The sequence below is a fragment of the Ascaphus truei genome, chromosome 11 (assembly GCF_040206685.1).
Source record: "Ascaphus truei isolate aAscTru1 chromosome 11, aAscTru1.hap1, whole genome shotgun sequence".
NCBI lineage: Eukaryota > Metazoa > Chordata > Amphibia > Anura > Ascaphidae > Ascaphus > Ascaphus truei.
The window spans coordinates 37,781,221-37,803,000 of NC_134493.1; the positions used below are offsets into that span (position 1 = coordinate 37,781,221).

At 49.5% G+C, this 21,780-nt stretch overlaps 1 protein-coding gene across 1 annotated transcript; it reads right to left on the reverse strand.

The window, feature by feature from the left end:
* Positions 1–141: 141 nt before the first annotated feature.
* MLST8 (MTOR associated protein MLST8) lies at positions 142–15,789 on the reverse strand. Its single transcript, XM_075565694.1, has 9 exons — positions 15,668–15,789; positions 12,704–12,840; positions 11,168–11,219; positions 10,551–10,713; positions 9,979–10,054; positions 4,680–4,832; positions 4,479–4,603; positions 2,940–3,103; positions 142–1,178 (listed from the first exon to the last, which is right to left on the reverse strand). Exons 2-9 carry the CDS (start codon positions 12,833–12,835, stop codon positions 1,060–1,062), a joined length of 984 nt encoding a protein of 327 aa, XP_075421809.1. The 5' UTR covers positions 12,836–12,840; positions 15,668–15,789; the 3' UTR covers positions 142–1,059.
* Between the last annotated feature and the right edge of the window lie 5,991 nt (positions 15,790–21,780).

Consider the following 21,780-nt stretch of genomic DNA (forward strand, 5'->3'; position numbering starts at 1 on the left):
CCTGCTGTGCTGAAGCAGGGATATCCTGAAAACCTGACCTATTGGTGGCCCTTGAAGACTGGAGTTGGCCACCACTGCTTAGCATCAAATAGGAGGCAATGAAGGGAGGGGTAAGAGCACAAGATTGAGGCAGAGATTAAATTGGCTCCTTCATAGAATTTTTAATCCAAACACATATTAAAACATTGGGACAAAGCTCTTTGAACCATATTTGAGAGATCTACCTCTACAATATCTATGATTTTAAAAAGGAGGGGTTGTCTTTCTGCAATAAACCTTTTTAATTACAATGAAAGAAGACTAGGTGTATATAAAGTGGCAGCAATGTAGGTATTACACACAAAGAGTAGTGGTAATCTAATCCCCGTGGTACTATCCTACTATGAGCACTGGTCCCAGATCCAATTCTACTGGGCTTCTTAACATCTATAAGTAGCCCTGTAGTTTAAATTTAGTAGGGTGGGAAGGGGGAGACAGACACAGCTCCTGACCTCTGATTAACGCTGCCATGTTTCCGCTCGATAAGATTTTGTTACTAACAAATGCCAAGTATCTGAAAGCCGAGGGTTTGAAGAAGAAATAATAATAATAATAATAATGTCTGTGTGCTCATACGTCTCCAGTAATAAGGGTAATAAAGAGGAAGAGCAACGCACAGACTCTTTCCGGAGTTCCCTGCAGAATGAGCCGCTTTATTCACACGGTTATTGCGCACGCAGCAGGACAAGAATCCTCCTGAGAACCCATGAAGTGTCCGCTCCTGTTCCCTGCGCACGCAGATAACCTGCTCAGCACCGTGACATCTCTGATGTCGTGCGAGAGGAAATACACATTATAGTTACAATGTCCTCGCCATGTCCCCTCCCTGGCAGTGAATGGATTGCTTAACTCCTGTGCCGGGGCAGGCTGCAACAAACAGGGTTATTAGCTGTAGATCTGATGTCCAGCGTTCTGCCTTTACTCTCCGCCCGTCAGTAGTCCGCATGTGGTGTACATTGTGCAGTTCGTACTCTTCCTTCCAGTGACGCAGAAGTCATGTGATATCCCAGGCAGGACCGGTTACCCCAACACGCTGTCGTTGAATGCCAGGCACACCACTGCCTTCTGATGCCCGCTGTATTCCCGCTTGATCTCGCCAGTCTCTACGCACCAAAGCCGCGCCAGGTTATCCGAGGAGGCTAGCGAAGGGAGCGGAGAACAAGTAGTGAGGCTGATGAACATGAACTCGCTTCAATGCATTCATTAAACCCATGCGATATACTAGGACTGATCCTTTACAAACCTTCACGTGGAGCGCACTACTATACTGCAAACCCAGATCTTTTACACGAAACAAAAACGAATACTAACAACATAATCTTATTTCTGTAGTGTCTACCCCAGCGGTGGCCAACTCCAGTCCTCAAGGGCCACCAACAGGTCAGGATTTAAGGATATCCCTGCTTCAGCATGGGTGGCTCAATCAGTGGGGCAGTCGAAGACTGAGCCACCTGTGCTGAAGCAGGGCTATCCCCAATACCTGACCTGTTGGTGGCCCTTGAGGACTGCAGTTGTCTCCGCTGTATGTCAGAGACATTTAGGGAGCCAGGTTTGGGGTGGACAGATGCTGGTCTGCACGGAAGCCTTGAAGCAAAATAAAGGACGAAAGAAACAATCATGTCCTTATTAGTGGTACACAGAGTGGCACACTTTTGTTCTGCGTCCATACACACTTCATTTATCCACCGCAAGTTAAAGCAGCACTCTTCCATAAGCCCCCCTCCCCCCATATAATAACCCCCTCCCTCAGCATTGTAGGTTTGAAGCAGGGGGTCTCCGGAGCTGAACCGCGTTAATTTCAGCCCGTGCTTCCCGCGATACTCACCTCTGTAGGGGGTGCCGGTATCTGCGCAGGCAGCAGCTCCAACGGGGCTATGGAAATGGCGGCGTTTAAATGTCCCGCGGGCTTATGGGAAGCAGTGACGTCATCCCTTGTGGCTTCCTATTGGCCCGCGTGACCGGGACATTTAAAGAGATACCGGTGCCCCCTACGGAGGTAAACAGGTGGTCCCGGAGCTGAAAATGAACACGGTGTCGCTCCGGAGACCCCCTGCTTCAATCCTACAATGCTTTAGAAAAGGAAAGGAAAGCAGGATTGCTGCTTTAAACTCATAATATTATTCTCTATCCCCCTGAGCATGTTTCTATCCCCCTATCCCCCTGAGCATGTGCTGCTTTTAATGGGTTTCTTTATTAGTTAAAAATCATGTTTTTCTCATTTCTAGTGTCGGCGGTTACCATGGTAGTGTTTAGACTGGCGACAGAGAAGCCCAATGCTACGTCCAACATGACAAAAATACACAGTAAAATACTTATATATTCTCTTGAAAAAGGGTCATTTAGTTTAACCCTTTGGCCAAAGCATTGTAAGCCTGTGAGCTACGACAAGGCAGACACCTGTTCGCAAGGCCTAACACTTCCAGATAAAATACTAATATACCTCTATTAGGATTAAAATTCTCATTTACCTCTATTAGGAGGGAGAAAGACCACATTGGATCTTTATCCAGATGAATGAAAGGACCTACTAACGTGGGAAGTGGGGAGGGGCGAGCTTAAATCCTGGGAAGGGGGAGCCACCAACCCCCAACAGCTGAGACAGCGGAGAATAGGTTAACAAAACACACAAAACCACAGCAAGCTCTGAGAGCTTGCCAGGGTTTTGTTAGTGTTTAGACTGCCCTGGGCTCCATTTTAATGTCCCGTACACCTGATATTTCAAATACTCCGAAACCGAGTATCAGAGTTAAAAAATAAAAACAGCGTTGTAAGGGGCAATAAAAGATCTAAAACCTAAACAAATGGCGATCCGTGCAGACCGCCGGTTTATTCCCGGTTGGCAGTAGCCCCAGCTAGTCCTGTTCTAATCCCACCGGAACGCCTGGAAGGAAACGCCTTACCGGTGACAATGTATTGCGAGTCCCCTGAAAAGGCGCAGTCCCACATCCAGCCCCGAGAGGTCTCCCCCGGGTTATTACTCTTTATACTCAGTTCTGTCATCAGAGAGAAGTTCGAGGTCCGCCAGATTTTGCAGGTTTGGTCAGCGGAGCATGTGGCCAGAAGCCTGGAAAGTACAGAACAGCCTTTAATAAAGCCCAAATAATCACAAGGAAAGGGCCACCTTCATATTGGAGGCAGCTTTCAATCAGTGTGTCGCAGTGTATACAGCAGCTTTCAATCAGTGTGTCGCAGTGTATACAGCAGCTTTCAATCAGTGTGTCGCAGTGTATACAGCAGCTTTCAATCAGCGGGACGCAGCGTATACAGCAGCTTTCAATCAGTGTGTCGCAGTGTATACAGCAGCTTTCAATCAGTGTGTCGCAGTGTATACAGCAGCTATCAATCAGCGGGACGCAGTATATACAGCAGCTTTCAATCAGCGGGACGCAGTGTATACAGCAGCTTTCAATCAGCGGGACGCAGCGTATACAGCAGCTATCAATCAGCGGAACACAGTGTATACAGCAGCTTTCAATCAGCGGGACGTAATATATACAGCAGCTTTCAATCAGTGTGTCGCAGTGTATACAGCAGCTATCAAATCAGCGGGTCGCAGTATATACAGCAGCTATCAATCAGCAGGTCGCAGTATATACAGCAGCTATCAATCAACGGGTTGCAATATATACAGCAGCTTTGAATCAGCGGGTGCAGTATATACAGCAGCAATCAATCAGTGGGTCGCAGTATATACAGCAGCAATCAATCAGCGGGTCGCAGTATATACAGCAGCAATCAGAGGGTCGCAGTGTATACAGCAGCTATCAATCAGTGGGTCGCCGGATATACAGCATCTTCCCCATGCAGTACGAGTCTCATCTGCCAGAAGATTCCTGTAACACAGGGGTGCTCAACTGCAGTCCTCAAGCTCCTCCAACAGGTCAGGTTTTCAGGATATCACAGCTTCTGCAAAGGTGGCTCAATCAGAGGCTCAGTCAAAGACCTGTGCTGAAGCAGGACTTTGCGCTTGAGGACTGGAGTTGAGCACCCCTGCTCTAAGACATTGATCAGTATTTCCCATCTGAAGCACCCTATAGTCGGAGGGAAGTGTTCGGTACCTGCGTCTTATTACTGACACAGAGCTGAAAGAGACACTCACCTGACTTTGCTTTTTCTCTCCTGCACTAGAGGGGAAACTTGGGGTCTAACTGTGACAGGGACAGACTCCGGGCCCCCCTATCGTGCTGCCGTTCTCTGTGTCACCATTCTATACTATGGACAGTCTTTCATTTAGGGCCTAATTCTATATCTGCCGAATTGGTGATGATGACTATGGAGATTTGTGGTTGAAGACGTGCCGATCACCCCTTCGGCAGACATCCATTTTAGCCCTTAGTGCCTGTGCTGCCTTGCACTTAATGGACCATATGCTCTAACATGAAGCTATTGCGGTGACTCCTGTTCTCTGGTTTGAGACCAGTAGTGCAGCCGGTACTCACGTGGAATCCGGGCTGAATTTACACTGCAGCGCGTAGCGTTTGTGAGCCGGTATTTTGGTCTTGGGGATGAGCTGCGTCACCTCGTCCCCAATTCCTCCCGTCAGGTTCCACACGTAGCAGTTCCCCTGAGGAGGAGACCCCCGTTATAACCAGATGTCTAACCCGCCTGGCTCATTCTGCGCTCTCACTCCCGTGGCTCACCGAGCTGTTGACAGCCGCCATGTAGCTGGCGTCGGGGTCGATGTGGACAGAATTGACAGAAACCTCCAGCTCGGGAATAAGCTGCTCGTTGTGGTCCGTTTTCAGGTCCCAGATGTGAATCGCTCCGCTCTGGTCCCCGACGATCAGCTCAGCCTGAGGTGGGAATTATTTCAGGTTATAAAATCGGGGACGTGTCAGTAGATAAACCGCATTATCCAATGTGCTTTCAAGCTCTTATTTCGCCTACGCAGATGCACAGAGAAATGGAGCAGTGTGATTGGCTATGGTAGTTGGCAATTCTCACAATGTAACTTGCATCTCAATAAAAAATAAATAAAAGGAAAATAATTATATATATATTAATCAGTTGCATAATATATATATTCAATTGTCCTCTAAAAAGGTTCATATTGAAAATTAAGTCTAGGGAGAGAAAAATAGGTAGTCATATACAAGTTTAGTGCATTACAGAATCAGGAAGGAATGTATTTTTCCCTAATGAGACAGCATTGGATACAGTTTAACTGGGGTTTGTTTGTCTTCCTCTGGATCAAAATATAGGATAAAGTATCTGTAGTCAAAATTGAGCATAGGTTGAACTTGATGGACATATGTCTTTTTTCAACCTCCTCTACTGTGTAACTGTGTACACAAAAGGACATTTACATTAACCTAATACATTGCCTTCAGGTCAACAAAAAGTGCAATAATGTTTTCATGTTAATCTCTGAAGTTGAAATATATATATTTTTTTTGTTTCAAATTTTTTTTTTTTTTTGTTTTGTATTCACAAATTCAGTGTACATATTAAATTATAGTCAACAGTTCGGCATTTATAAACGTTTGTTCAGGGAATTTTTTTTTATCTTAGCTTAGCTTAATGTTTTATATTAACTGTACACTTCTTCATACTCTGTGTATTACGATGAGATGGATTCATAGGATAGAAAAGATTAAGAATAGGGATAGATAAAGATGAAGAGGGGGGCCAGGGGAGGGGGAAAAGAGGGGAGGGGAGAGGTGCGCGCAAACAGGGTCCGGAGTTCTGGTTTCAGGGCCAGCTGAGACCAGATTGAACCTTTTTTTATATTATTATTTATGTATTTTATTATTTATGATATATTATATATCTCTGACTTAATGTTAGGATATGGTCCAAAGATCCCAAACCTTGTGGAATTCTTCTAGTCTTTGGTTGAGCTTGGACGACAATTGTTCCATCAATTTAACTCCATTTAGTCTTTTGATTATTGTCTGCTTGGAGGGAACGTTTATATTTTTCCAGGCAGCTGCTATTAAGCAGTGAGCTGCTGTAAGTATGAACGAAATCAATTTTCCTACTGGGGAGGGAACCTCGTCAATGGGTTTACCCAATAGGTATATCAAGGGGTCCTGAGGGACTCTCAGCTCCGTGGATTCCTGAAGCAGATTTTGGATACGTATCCAGAATATTTGTATCTTTGGGCAGGTCCACCATATGTGTACCAGATTTCCTCTCTGGCCACTCCCCCTCCAACATAAATCTGGTATGCCCGGGAAGATCTGGCTCAGCCTACTCGGGGTTAGGTACCATTGGAATAACATTTATAAATGTTTTCTTTCGTGGGCGTGCAGATTGAAGTTTTGGCTGCTGCTTCCCAGATATCCTCCCAGTCTTCCCTATTTCTATCCCGAGATCTTCAGCCCATTTTAACATATAATTATGGTTTTGAGGGCTTGATGAAGAAGTATATATATTTTTTAAGGTTCTAGAAAAAGCCCAAACACCCTGATTCCGTTTCCCAGCCCTCTCGCCGGGACACCACAGTAAGATCACATTTGAGGCGTTATCTATACAGTAAATGATGAAGCGCACGTTTGCACCAATCTTATATGGGCCTGTCGAATGAGCCGGTTATCCCGAAAATATGGACCGGCTTGGAGGCGGGGAGTGTAAAACAAAGAATATGTTGCACAACAGTAATGAAATCAAAAGCTGGGCTACGTACACGATGCTCCCCAAGCCAGGGATAGAGCCGCTGCTTCCCCCTGTTTTGTGAGCCCCAGAAAAGAAGAATTAAAGCACTTTTGAATTCTCCAAAACAAACATTTTCAAGCCCAAAAAAAAACCAAGTGACCCGGCGTTTCAGCTGTTTGGTTGTGCAGCCTTTGGCAAGGAAATGGTATTGCCGAAGATGGCAGAAACAGCGGGGCACTTTTTTTTTAGGCTTCAATAAGTTTGGTTTGGAAAATCCGACTTGGGGTGTCGCGTGAGTGTTGAGAAACGCTGCACTAACTGCTGAACGCAGGGGTTCTCAACTCCAGTCCTCAAGACCTCCCCAACAAGTCAGGTTATGGATATCCCTGCTTCAGCACAGGTGGCTCAGTCTTCAACTGAGCCACCTGTGCTGAAGCAGGCTCTTTGACCGAGCCACCTGTGCTGTTTAGGGATATCCTTCAAACCTGACCTGTTGGGGAGGGGGGTGTGGAGGTCTTGAGGACTGGAGGCGAGCACCCCAGGTCTTAACGCAAGGCGATCTGCTAATAAGAGAGTAGCCAAGCAATGCATAGCGATGGAAAAGCTGCAAAGCATTGCACATAAACAGCACAGGAGTCAGAAAGGCTGACGGGGCTGGGAGAGGCTCTCTCGTTCTGTTGGGGAACAAAAGGAGCATTGTATGAGGGCAGTCACCCACATAACAAGGGCCCATTATAACCACAAGCTTATCTGCCATGTAAAACCCAGTTGCAGGATAACACCTGACCCGCAGGGAGCTCTGAAAAAAGGTCACAGAGAAATAAGAACTGTGCAGAACAGCAGCCAAAGGGAAGAGCTGCAGGGTTCATTCCTAAGTATGCGTTAACCACTAAGCTGCCGTCTCGCACAATAAACAACTGGTTACAATGTGTTTTGTAGAGCTACGGTCAAGGAGAACTTTGGATGCTTATTATACGTCTTTCTGCCACCATGAAGATTGTTGCATATAGCGATAACTTAACGGACCAATGTACGCGTTCCTTAGACATGGGCCTACGAAACCTCACAAGTCTGCTCTTGAGGTGTCCTTTCTTTGGTCTGCTAGATATATCTATATATATAGATGGACGCTTCCACAGGGGTATAATTTTCTGTGAGATTAATTGTTTTAATATGTGATCAGTATAAAAGGTGCAGGACAACAGCAGGAAATTATACCCCTGAGGAAGTCAGAATTGGTGAAACGCATAGGGTGAGGAGCCTGAACCCGGTAAGCACCTGTACAATTTACCTGTGACCTGTTTGCAACTACCGTGTGTGCCGTTTTAATTTGGCGCCAAACCGACGATCACGAAGGAGGTTTGTTTGCCGATTGCAGTTATGGAGAGAGAGTGTTTGACCCCGTGGCTGAGAGGCGCTCGCTGTGAAAGATCGTGCACACGATTTGTTTGGAGCAGGGGGTCTTGAATCGCCAAACGATCAGACGGACGGACGCATCATTTGGAGAGGACCATAGGTGCACAGACGAGTCCCTGTGCTAAGGCTGCGGTCCGGTTTCTTGGAGCGGGTGTCCTAGAGGCACGCCGCCAGAGTATAAGGTGGACACGGCGAGTGTAGGAGGTTACGTCCCAGGCAGCAGATGCCCGCAGTGAAGCTGTACTGAGGCATCGGTACCTGCGAGAACACGCCATCGATAGTGACAGCACTCCAGAGCACCCCAGGGATACTGCTTTACAAAACCCATTCAAAGATCAGAAAAACCCACAATTAAAAGGTGATACACCTATTTCTTCAGTAATCAACAGCTTCTAAAAGAAGAACTCGCCTGACAGGTACAAAACACCTCTCCATACATAGCACCTTAAGGGTGTTATATGCAACATTAATTTGATGCCAACTCCAATCAAAAATCACTATACTAAATTGATATATCAATTCTAAAGAAGAACCGACTATCCCTCTCCCACATACCTGGCAAACAGCCTGCAACACACACAAAACACAAGTGCAAACCAAAATAAGAATACAATATATGAGGGTACTTTCGACAATCAGAGGAATCCGCAATATATACACATTATTCTTATGTATGTGTTATAGCCCAGTTCAAATATCTACTTCATTTTCTGGACACTTAATATATACAGGATACCCAATATTGGCACAATCAAGGTTCAGGCTTTACAAATGTGTTATTATTGATGTAATTGCTTACATTTTAATTTGTTTTGTTTTGTATTTTAAATAAATGTCAATTTATGTGCATATATAAGTATCTCATGCTTTGTCATTAGGAATCTTGGTGACATATTTGCTCAATCACCATCGCTGATTTTTTCTGACATTGTAGATTTTTTTAAACATTTTTAGGTTAATGCGCCAAAGTATTTATTTTCTCTGATACATACTGGGCCGCGGTGTGGGACAGGACTCACCAGCTAACCAAAGAGGGGAAGAAGCTTCAACATCCCTTCTGCACGTGTGTTCGCGCGCGTATTATATATATATATATATATATATATATATATATATATTGGCACGTCCCTGAGGAAGGTCACTGTATGATGACCGAAACGTTGGATGCAGTGCCTATGTATTTGTCTTGAATACATCAACTTTGGATTTCCCTGACTGTGTGCTGTCTCGTTTTGCCTGGATCCCCATCTGGTAAAATATTTTTTTCTATATATATATATATATATCTATCAACAAAAAAATCTTGGGCCAATAGGAGCTCGCCACGATATATATATATTTTTACTTTTAGGGACCGAATCGTTGGTTCATGCTGTGATATGAATACTTTTGATACTCACCTGCGATGTGCTGCTTGTTCTTTACCTGGATGTTTGGGTATTTTGCATATCTTATCCTTAGGTTGAGTGCACTATCCAGTTTATGAGTGTATATAATATAATTATAGCTTATGTATAGTTTATACATACACTCAAGTGCCTCACACGTGGCCCTCTAAGTATATGGGATTGCCCATCCCATATCTAATGTTTAAGCAGAAGAGGGAAGTACTGCTCCTTTAAATGAGACGAGAAAATAAGATTTGACCAACCTGCAGACGAGACGCTGGTCATATGCTGAAACAGTAATATTAAACCTGCACAAGATGAGCAGAAACCTTAATAAATGAATAGCCATACGGCTCCTTCTGTTCCCACATGCCAAAGTACCTGCGACAATTGTACAAAAGATCTGAGTTCTACAAGATCAAGGACAAAAACATGAGGGACATGTGATCCATCATGTCTATCCCACCCTGTGGGAAGGTCACCCTGATCTGCTCTTCCATTACGGAGTGGGGCAAATGTTCAATAGTGATCCGATTACCTGGTTGGGGTGGAGACAGACGCAATTGATGGGAGCGTTCACCTGGAAGATCCTCTGACACTGGAGGTTCCGGGACCTGCCGAGAAAAGTGTTCGTATTAGAACCAGAGCAAACCGCAGCTTTTATTGCAGCTTTTTACTGGCAAACGGTGGATGACGATAAAACAGACTGAATGTCTAGAATATTTTTTGAATCCTCTTTGAAGATCACATATCATTTAAAGAAGCAAGAATACAAAAAAAATGACACGAGTATAATATATTTAACACATTTTGGAAGTTAATAAATGCCTGTAACGCAATGAGGTTAAGGGTACAATCCCGAATATTGTATTTGTAATAGTTTACCCTACCCCACCCCTCGAATTACCAGATTGTATTCTCCATCGGAAATAATGGCCCAGCTGCTTAATGACCCAGTGAGTCTAATATCGGATCTAAGGAGAGATTAAAATAAAAAACAGGGTGCTAAATGTTTCTTTTAGGAAAACGTTGGATCCCTGGGTGTTCCTAGTTATTTCTTGTTGGGGATTTAACAACCTCTGAACTTGATCTCTCGTTGTGGCCACTTACCTCAAGTCCCAGATCCTGGCCATGCAGTCTTCGCCACCCGTGTACATCCAGCGACCGTCCTCATGGAACCCCACGGAGGTAATGTTCTTGCTCACGCCGTCATAGTTGATGACAGGGTTGGGGTTATTGGAGTTCAGGTCGTACATACGGATGTGCTGATACCCTGCAAGCAAGCGAAGAGGGGATGGACATCAACAGATGACACCTCCTTGGTAATATCATGGTATCGTGGAGGTGTGGTATAGTGGTAAAGGTACTGCTCCTGGAAAAACAATGTTGTCGACTCCAGATTAAGCCGTGTGTGTGTATATACATACACACACACACACACACACACACACACACTCTTGTGTAGCTCACTTTCTTCCCATTTCCCTCAGCTCAGTAAGTGGATGATGCTAATAATATAAAATTGGCCCTCTATAGCCATGCAATGAGCACCAGAAAATGTGCTGAATTCCACCCAAGAGGTGGCCGTCAGATGCCTCTGAAATTTTTTTTTTTTTTATAAAACAAGTGTCCCTATTTAAAATGAGTGTAAGTTCCAGCTGAGGAAAGAATCCAACCCGCAAGACACACAACTTACCAAACACCACTGGAAATAGTGTGAAGCTCACCTGCTGCAGCTATCATGCTGCGGTCCGGGGTCACCTCAAGGGCATTCACTTGCTACGAATTTCAGTTAAGGAACAATATAGGTCAGTTCTATAGATACAGATGTTACAAAAGCAGCATTCCCCACTCCGGAGCTCTAGCATCTGTCTGGACTCCTCCCACTCTACCTTCTGGCATGAAAATGGAAACTGTTCTTTATTGACTTGGCAGGTAATGGACCAACATGAGTATCATATGAAGTCTTGAAAGCTCAAGCCCAAACTGCATATATGATAAATTCTTATGTTGTCCATTCAAATGGTAACTCTACCTGCAAAGGAATTCAGTTTATCCAAAATCAATATACCTACTACCAATGTTCAATACCTATAACTGAGGCTCACCATTCCCAAAACCACCACATTGAGGCTCACCATTCCCAAAACTACCATTGAGGCTCATCAGTACACACCAAAAATCACTCATTCACCTTCTGACGTTGCACCATACAATGCCTTGTATTACGTTGTGCAAGGCATGGTAGGGAATCTGTTCAGCACAGTGTCCGGCAGTGACACAGCTCCATGACTCATCACTTACTCCAGATGAGTGGACGAGTGGATTTTTCGAGCCCTGTCAATTACAATTCTCTAGTAGCATTTTCTGTTTTAATAAATGCAAGTGCATAACCAAGGCTACAAAACATGTACTTTGGGAAACCACAGCCTGAAATATTATTTGCAGAGGAAAGATGAGGGACTAGGATCAAGGTTGTAGGGAGAGATGACGAGAGTTGCACAGGGATCTCATCCTCGGTTACAGGGGAAAATGAGCGGAGGGTAGATTTAGGTGTGTGAGGGGAGGTACGTAGGCAGTGGCGTAGCTAGACATGCGCGGGACCCCGGGCAAACAAGTTTTCAGGGCCCCATTAATATTATCACTGACTGCAATTTTTTTCTCCCTTCCCCAATCATCATCATCATAGCTCTCCACATCATCAGATCTCCCCCCCCCCCCTCTCCTCCATGCCTACCTGTGGTAATGGAGACAGGCGCAGGGAGATGGTATGTGGTGGCGGGCCCCCAGTGTTAAAGGATAAGCCGGTAGAAGAATCAGCACTTGAGGAAGAGCAGGACAGTAGGGGAGGAGCGTGCTCTTGCAGTAAGAAAGACTTCCGGATCAAACCACTGGGCACGATTCTTCAACCGGATTATTATTTAACCCTGGGGGCCCGCCACCATACACCATCTCCCCGCGCCTGTCTCTACAGGGGGGGCAGGTGGGGCTGGGGAGAGCTGGTCCCACAAGAGCGTGTGCACCCGCTATAGCTACGCCCCTGTACGTAGGTGATGCATGTGGAGCTTGATATGAAGAGATGTTAAGTCTGAATGACAATCTTAATTGTGAGGTAGGTGGCAAAGTCTTTGGTCAGGACGGGTGAAGGGGGTGCAGGTGTAGTTGGCAGGGAAGGGAGATAAAGGTGGCACCAATTTATCCATATCAACCTTTATTGAATCTAGGCATAAGAGACTCTGCACAGTTGGGCTTTAAAAGGATACTGAATCTTGATGCTGAACTGTTCGGGTGCAGATGCCGCTGTGAGCTTGCCAGAAGCGCACCGTGTGGTCATATCCAGCTGTAGCCAGAATAACCGGATCGCTGCCCACGGTGCCTTGCGAGGAGTTCATCATACTGCCTAGATATAGGGAGGAGGGAAGACTTGTCAAACATTTAAGCCTATCAAAACAAACTGTGCATAGGGTGCATCAAGTTGCAGTTAAGCTCCTGACTCTCACCATTTCCCCACTAACCCTGCAACTTGCTATATGATGCAGACTCCTTTGGAAGCAAAAGGTGTTAAAATGGCCCCATAAAGTCTACCAAGCCAATTACAATAAGAATGGGTAGGAAAGTCTTCAATGGGTTGAAACATTAACTCTTTGATGCCAGAGAGGACTGGATCCCATTGGAATACAACCCTGAGCTGAAGGGCTTAATAGGCCTAATTAATACTATTTGCATGTCATTTTCCAGAATCCCTTGCTGCAGTGGAAGCAGGGCTGCCAACAGCAGGGGGGGAGGGGGGGGTGTCTGTCGGGGCTGGTGTCCCGGACCCGCTGACTGGTCGCGGCCGGGCCCCCAGTGGAGTTTAATTAGGTGCGTTGGTGCTCCCTCCCCCCGATACCCATGGCTGCTGCCCGGGGCGGGAGGTAGGTGCGAGGGGGGCGGGGGCAGGCAAAGTTGGCGGGTGGGAAGGTTCACCTGTTCCTCTAGTAATGTCGTGTACCTAATCATGTGCATGAAATGCCCAGGGGGCTGCTACTACATAGGTGAGACTATGGGGCTAAACAAGAGAATGAATCTGCATCGCCACAGCATCACACGCGGAACAAGAGACAGTCCTGTTGGCGAACATTTCTCTGACTCTGGCCATAGGATGAATGATCTGAAGGTGGCCATACTCAAAGGTAATCTTAGAACACCGAAAGAGAGAAGGTTTAATGAATACAAATGTATGCAACTGCTCGGGACACCTAGCTGTGGCCTAAACCAAGACCGCAGCTTCATGAGTCACTACTCTGAAACAAGAGAACTCTCTTCCCATGAGTGCTAAAGGCCATGTCTATGCATACTGCGCTATATGCATGCAGACACAGCTGCCTCTTACACATACATATGTACAATGTAATTCTATCCCTATATACCAATAGGGACCACATAGTATCTACACACATTAATAGTAATGCAACAACCTCTTAGATTTCTACACTTACCCACACCATTGATAAACACTCCCACACACACCTTTTGGAAAGCACTGTAAGCACTTTATAAATTTATATTTACACACATACTCTTACATCACCAACATTCAGGGACCATTTAACACCTTAAGTCATAAATCGCATACAGCACAGGGGAAGGTATAGGTTTCAGTCAGATACATTCCAGGATGCACTGTTTTTATGTAAAACCCTTGCTTGCTTTATTCAATGTAACATCGCTGGAAGAAGAGATCAGTGTATCTCGAAAGCTCGCACAAATAGAAGCATTTCGTTAGCCACAGAATGGTATCGTCTATTCAGTTTTGATAATTAAGCTCGGCTAACACGGTACAGATAGCTCTACATTATATATATAAATATATATACACATACATTAGAAAAGAAAAAAGAGAGCACACGCCCCATAGCATAATACAGTACATTTATTGGGAAAGGGGGGGGTTAGAAAATCCACTCACAAGGGTAGGTTAAAATCAAGCAGTGTGTGAAATATATCACCGCCAACTCTGGTCACTCAGCCTTCAGACCCTGCAGTCCAAATCTCACTTGAAGCTGCTGGTAGATGTTCTCTGGTGCATGAGTAGAAAGGCTTCTTAAAATCAATGATACAACCTTTGAGTTTTAGGAAAATCTCCAATCTCTGCTGGCCGCAATGTGTATCAGCGCTCGATACGGCCTGTCATGCGCTTGCGTGATGACGCAGTTCCGTTCCCTAACGCATTTCGTCACGTGCTGTGACTTTCTCAAAGGGTCGCCGTATCAAGTGCTGATACACATTGCGGCCAGCAGAGATTGGAGATTTTCCTAAAACTCAAAGACTGCATCATAGATTTTAAGGAGCCTTTCTACTCATGCACCAGAGAACATCTACCAGCAGCTTCAAGTGAGATTTGGACTGCAGGCTGAGTGACCAGAGTTGGCGGTGATACATTTCACACACTGCTTGATTTTAACCTACCCTTGTGAGTGGATTTTTTACCCCCCCACCCCCCCTCTCCCCTTTCCCAATAAATGTACTGTATTATGCTATGTGGCGTGCGCTCTCTCTCTTTTCTAATAGGTATCATCTGGATGTGGTTCATCCTATTTGAGAGCTGCCGGAGATCCCCTCATACCAGGACTATTTTTTCCTATTTAAGGATTTTCATTGAAGGACTGGTTTTTATATCAATTTTTCTTTTTGCTTGTATTTTATGTTATCACATGTTTTTGGAGTGTTGTCTTAAATTGTTTTTCACGAAATAGGAGCACATAATATATTATATATATTAATTTTAAATTGTAGTATACACATTTATAATTTTTAGTGATTTTGCCTATTTAGAAATATTTATTTAAATTATCATTAATAATATTTTTACACTATTTCAACACTTCTTATTTGGCGCTACTTCACTCCCTTTTCTTTTTCATACATACATATATACTGTATATATATACACACACTGAAGATGACAAGATATATATATATATATCCTCTTCAGCCCTTGTCATCTTCAGCCCCTTCAGTGGGTAAGGGTGTGTGTGTATATGTGTATATATATCTTCGGCTCTTGTCTCCCCACTGCTGGGTGAAGCCTCCCCAGTAATCTCCAGGTACAGCTGTAAGTCTCTCTCATACTATGCATGTATGGCAGGTTTAACATGAGAATGCGCTATAAGCACTGTATGCAGACACGCAGGTCCTCTCTATATGACACACAGTACAATGGCAACATGTATATGTTTCTCTCTCACCTCCTCTACTGTTTCCCCTTCTTCCTCTCTTCTAGTCCGCTGGTGACTACGTCACGGTCGCGGTGAAGTGACGTTGCGGGGTGTGGTCTGTGGGTCCTGTCAATCTGGGGTTCCAAAACAATATTAAACCAATAAGGGCTTGGGAGGGTGTGGCTTAACGGCAGTGGGAGGAGTTTCAGTTGTGACAGGTTGGTCTACTGTGACTGAGCTGCCGAGGAATGAAAGCACCCTGCACAGAGCTCCCCTCCCTCTGCACCCTGCACAGAGCTCCCCTCTCTCTGCACCCTGCACAGAGCTCCCCTCCCTCTGCACACACAGCACCCTGCACAGAGCTCCCCTCCCTCTGCACCGTGCACAGAGCTCCCCTCCCTCTGCACCCTGCACAGAGCTCCCCTCTCTCTGCAGACACAACACCCTGCACAGAGCTCCCATCTCTCTGCACCCTGCACAGAGCTCCCCTCTCTCTGCACCCTGCACAGAGCTCCCCTCTCTCTGCACCCTGCACAGAGCTCCCCTCTCTCTGCACCCTGCACAGAGCTCCCCTCCCTCTGCACACACAGCACCCTGCACAGAGCTCCCCTCTCTCTGCAGACACGGCACCCTGCACAGAGCTCCCCTCTCTCTGCACCCTGCACAGAGCTCCCCTCTCTCGGCAGACACAGCACCCTGCACAGAGCTCCCATCTCTCTGCAGACACAGCACCCTGCACAGAGCTCCCCTCTCTCTGCACACAGCACCCTGCACAGAGCTCCCCTCTCTCTGCACCCTGCACAGAGCTCCCCTCTCTCTGCAGACACAACACCCTGCACAGAGCTCCCATCTCTCTGCAGACACAGCACCCTGCACAGAGCTCCCTTCTCTCTGCAGACACAGCACCCTGCACAGAGCTCCCCTCTCTCTGCAGACACAGCACCCTGCACAGAGCTCCCCTCTCTCTGCAGACACAGCACCCTGCACAGAGCTCCCCTCTCTCTGCAGACACAGCACCCTGCACAGAGCTCCCCTCTCTCTGCAGACACAGCACCCTGCACAGAGCTCCCCTCTCTCTGCAGACACAACACCCTGCACAGAGCTCCCATCTCTCTGCAGACACAGCACCCTGCACAGAGCTCCCCTCTCTCTGCAGACACAGCACCCTGCACAGAGCTCCCCTCTCTCTGCACCCTGCACAGAGCTCCCCTCCCTCTGCACCCTGCACAGAGCTCCCCTCTCTCTGCACCCTGCACAGAGCTCCCCTCTCTCTGCACCCTGCACAGAGCTCCCCTCTCTCTGCACCCTGCACAGAGCTCCCCTCTCTCTGCACCCTGCACAGAGCTCCCCTCCCTCTGCACACACAGCACCCTGCACAGAGCTCCCCTCTCTCTGCAGACACAGCACCCTGCACAGAGCTCCCCTCTCTCGGCAGACACAGCACCCTGCACAGAGCTCCCCTCTCTCTGCACCCTGCACAGAGCTCCCCTCTCTCTGCAGACACAGCACCCTGCACAGAGCTCCCCTCTCTCTGCACCCTGCACAGAGCTCCACTCTCTCTGCAGACACAACACCCTGCACAGAGCTCCCATCTCTCTGCAGACGCAGCACCCTGCACAGAGCTCCCCTCTCTCTGCAGACACAGCACCCTGCACAGAGCTCCCCTCTCTCTGCACCCTGCACAGAGCTCCCCTCTCTCTGCAGACACAACACCCTGCACAGAGCTCCCATCTCTCTGCAGACACAGCACCCTGCACAGAGCTCCCTTCTCTCTGCAGACACAGCACCCTGCACAGAGCTCCCTTCTCTCTGCAGACACAGCACCCTGCACAGAGCTCCCCTCTCTCTGCAGACACAACACCCTGCACAGAGCTCCCATCTCTCTGCAGACACAGCACCCTGCACAGAGCTCCCCTCTCTCTGCAGACACAGCACCCTGCACAGAGCTCCCCTCTCTCTGCACCCTGCACAGAGCTCCCCTCTCTCTGCACCCTGCACAGAGCTCCCCTCCCTCTGCACACACAGCACCCTGCACAGAGCTCCCCTCTCTCTGCAGACACAGCACCCTGCACAGAGCTCCCCTCTCTCTGCACCCTGCACAGAGCTCCCCTCTCTCGGCAGACACAGCACCCTGCACAGAGCTCCCCTCTCTCTGCACCCTGCACAGAGCTCCCCTCTCTCTGCACACACAGCACCCTGCACAGAGCTCCCCTCTCTCTGCACCCTGCACAGAGCTCCACTCTCTCTGCAGACACAACACCCTGCACAGAGCTCCCATCTCTCTGCACCCTGCACAGAGCTCCACTCTCTCTGCAGACACAACACCCTGCACAGAGCTCCCATCTCTCTGCAGACACAGCACCCTGCACAGAGCTCCCCTCTCTCTGCAGACACAGCACCCTGCACAGAGCTCCCCTCTCTCTGCACCCTGCACAGAGCTCCCCTCTCTCTGCAGACACAACACCCTGCACAGAGCTCCCATCTCTCTGCAGACACAGCACCCTGCACAGAGCTCCCTTCTCTCTGCAGACACAGCACCCTGCACAGAGCTCCCCTCTCTCTGCAGACACAGCACCCTGCACAGAGCTCCCCTCTCTCTGCAGACACAACACCCTGCACAGAGCTCCCATCTCTCTGCAGACACAGCACCCTGCACAGAGCTCCCCTCTCTCTGCACCCTGCACAGAGCTCCCCTCTCTCTGCACCCTGCACAGAGCTCCCCTCTCTCTGCAGACACAACACCCTGCACAGAGCTCCCATCTCTCTGCAGACACAGCACCCTGCACAGAGCTCCCCTCTCTCTGCAGACACAGCACCCTGCACAGAGCTCCCCTCTCTCTGCAGACACAGCACCCTGCACAGAGCTCCCCTCTCTCTGCAGACACAGCACCCTGCACAGAGCTCCCCTCTCTCTGCAGACACAACACCCTGCACAGAGCTCCCATCTCTCTGCAGACACAGCACCCTGCACAGAGCTCCCCTCTCTCGGCAGACACAGCACCCTGCACAGAGCTCCCCTCTCTCTGCACCCTGCACAGAGCTCCCCTCTCTCTGCAGACACAGCACCCTGCACAGAGCTCCCCTCTCTCTGCACCCTGCACAGAGCTCCACTCTCTCTGCAGACACAACACCCTGCACAGAGCTCCCATCTCTCTGCAGACACAGCACCCTGCACAGAGCTCCCCTCTCTCTGCACACAGCACCCTGCACAGAGCTCCCCTCTCTCTGCACCCTGCACAGAGCTCCCCTCTCTCTGCAGACACAACACCCTGCACAGAGCTCCCATCTCTCTGCAGACACAGCACCCTGCACAGAGCTCCCTTCTCTCTGCAGACACAGCACCCTGCACAGAGCTCCCCTCTCTCTGCAGACACAGCACCCTGCACAGAGCTCCCCTCTCTCTGCAGACACAGCACCCTGCACAGAGCTCCCCTCTCTCTGCAGACACAGCACCCTGCACAGAGCTCCCCTCTCTCTGCAGACACAGCACCCTGCACAGAGCTCCCCTCTCTCTGCAGACACAACACCCTGCACAGAGCTCCCATCTCTCTGCAGACACAGCACCCTGCACAGAGCTCCCCTCTCTCTGCAGACACAGCACCCTGCACAGAGCTCCCCTCTCTCTGCACCCTGCACAGAGCTCCCCTCCCTCTGCACCCTGCACAGAGCTCCCCTCTCTCTGCACCCTGCACAGAGCTCCCCTCTCTCTGCACCCTGCACAGAGCTCCCCTCTCTCTGCACCCTGCACAGAGCTCCCCTCTCTCTGCACCCTGCACAGAGCTCCCCTCCCTCTGCACACACAGCACCCTGCACAGAGCTCCCCTCTCTCTGCAGACACAGCACCCTGCACAGAGCTCCCCTCTCTCGGCAGACACAGCACCCTGCACAGAGCTCCCCTCTCTCTGCACCCTGCACAGAGCTCCCCTCTCTCGGCAGACACAGCACCCTGCACAGAGCTCCCCTCTCTCTGCACCCTGCACAGAGCTCCCCTCTCTCTGCAGACACAGCACCCTGCACAGAGCTCCCCTCTCTCTGCACCCTGCACAGAGCTCCACTCTCTCTGCAGACACAACACCCTGCACAGAGCTCCCATCTCTCTGCAGACACAGCACCCTGCACAGAGCTCCCCTCTCTCTGCACACAGCACCCTGCACAGAGCTCCCCTCTCTCTGCACCCTGCACAGAGCTCCCCTCTCTCTGCAGACACAACACCCTGCACAGAGCTCCCATCTCTCTGCAGACACAGCACCCTGCACAGAGCTCCCTTCTCTCTGCAGACACAGCACCCTGCACAGAGCTCCCCTCTCTCTGCAGACACAGCACCCTGCACAGAGCTCCCCTCTCTCTGCAGACACAGCACCCTGCACAGAGCTCCCCTCTCTCTGCAGACACAGCACCCTGCACAGAGCTCCCCTCTCTCTGCAGACACAGCACCCTGCACAGAGCTCCCCTCTCTCTGCAGACACAACACCCTGCACAGAGCTCCCATCTCTCTGCAGACACAGCACCCTGCACAGAGCTCCCCTCTCTCTGCAGACACAGCACCCTGCACAGAGCTCCCCTCTCTCTGCACCCTGCACAGAGCTCCCCTCCCTCTGCACCCTGCACAGAGCTCCCCTCTCTCTGCACCCTGCACAGAGCTCCCCTCTCTCTGCACCCTGCACAGAGCTCCCCTCTCTCTGCACCCTGCACAGAGCTCCCCTCTCTCTGCACCCTGCACAGAGCTCCCCTCCCTCTGCACACACAGCACCCTGCACAGAGCTCCCCTCTCTCTGCAGACACAGCACCCTGCACAGAGCTCCCCTCTCTCGGCAGACACAGCACCCTGCACAGAGCTCCCCTCTCTCTGCACCCTGCACAGAGCTCCCCTCTCTCTGCAGACACAGCACCCTGCACAGAGCTCCCCTCTCTCTGCACCCTGCACAGAGCTCCACTCTCTCTGCAGACACAACACCCTGCACAGAGCTCCCATCTCTCTGCAGACGCAGCACCCTGCACAGAGCTCCCCTCTCTCTGCAGACACAGCACCCTGCACAGAGCTCCCCTCTCTCTGCACCCTGCACAGAGCTCCCCTCTCTCTGCAGACACAACACCCTGCACAGAGCTCCCATCTCTCTGCAGACACAGCACCCTGCACAGAGCTCCCTTCTCTCTGCAGACACAGCACCCTGCACAGAGCTCCCTTCTCTCTGCAGACACAGCACCCTGCACAGAGCTCCCCTCTCTCTGCAGACACAACACCCTGCACAGAGCTCCCATCTCTCTGCAGACACAGCACCCTGCACAGAGCTCCCCTCTCTCTGCAGACACAGCACCCTGCACAGAGCTCCCCTCTCTCTGCACCCTGCACAGAGCTCCCCTCTCTCTGCACCCTGCACAGAGCTCCCCTCCCTCTGCACACACAGCACCCTGCACAGAGCTCCCCTCTCTCTGCAGACACAGCACCCTGCACAGAGCTCCCCTCTCTCTGCACCCTGCACAGAGCTCCCCTCTCTCGGCAGACACAGCACCCTGCACAGAGCTCCCCTCTCTCTGCACCCTGCACAGAGCTCCCCTCTCTCTGCACACACAGCACCCTGCACAGAGCTCCCATCTCTCTGCACCCTGCACAGAGCTCCACTCTCTCTGCAGACACAACACCCTGCACAGAGCTCCCATCTCTCTGCAGACACAGCACCCTGCACAGAGCTCCCCTCTCTCTGCAGACACAGCACCCTGCACAGAGCTCCCCTCTCTCTGCACCCTGCACAGAGCTCCCCTCTCTCTGCAGACACAACACCCTGCACAGAGCTCCCATCTCTCTGCACCCTGCACAGAGCTCCCCTCTCTCTGCACCCTGCACAGAGCTCCCCTCTCTCTGCAGACACAACACCCTGCACAGAGCTCCCATCTCTCTGCAGACACAGCACCCTGCACAGAGCTCCCCTCTCTCTGCAGACACAGCACCCTGCACAGAGCTCCCCTCTCTCTGCAGACACAGCATCCTGCACAGAGCTCCCCTCTCTCTGCAGACACAGCACCCTGCACAGAGCTCCCCTCTCTCTGCAGACACAACACCCTGCACAGAGCTCCCATCTCTCTGCAGACACAGCACCCTGCACAGAGCTCTCCTCTCTCTGCACCCTGCACAGAGCTCCCCTCTC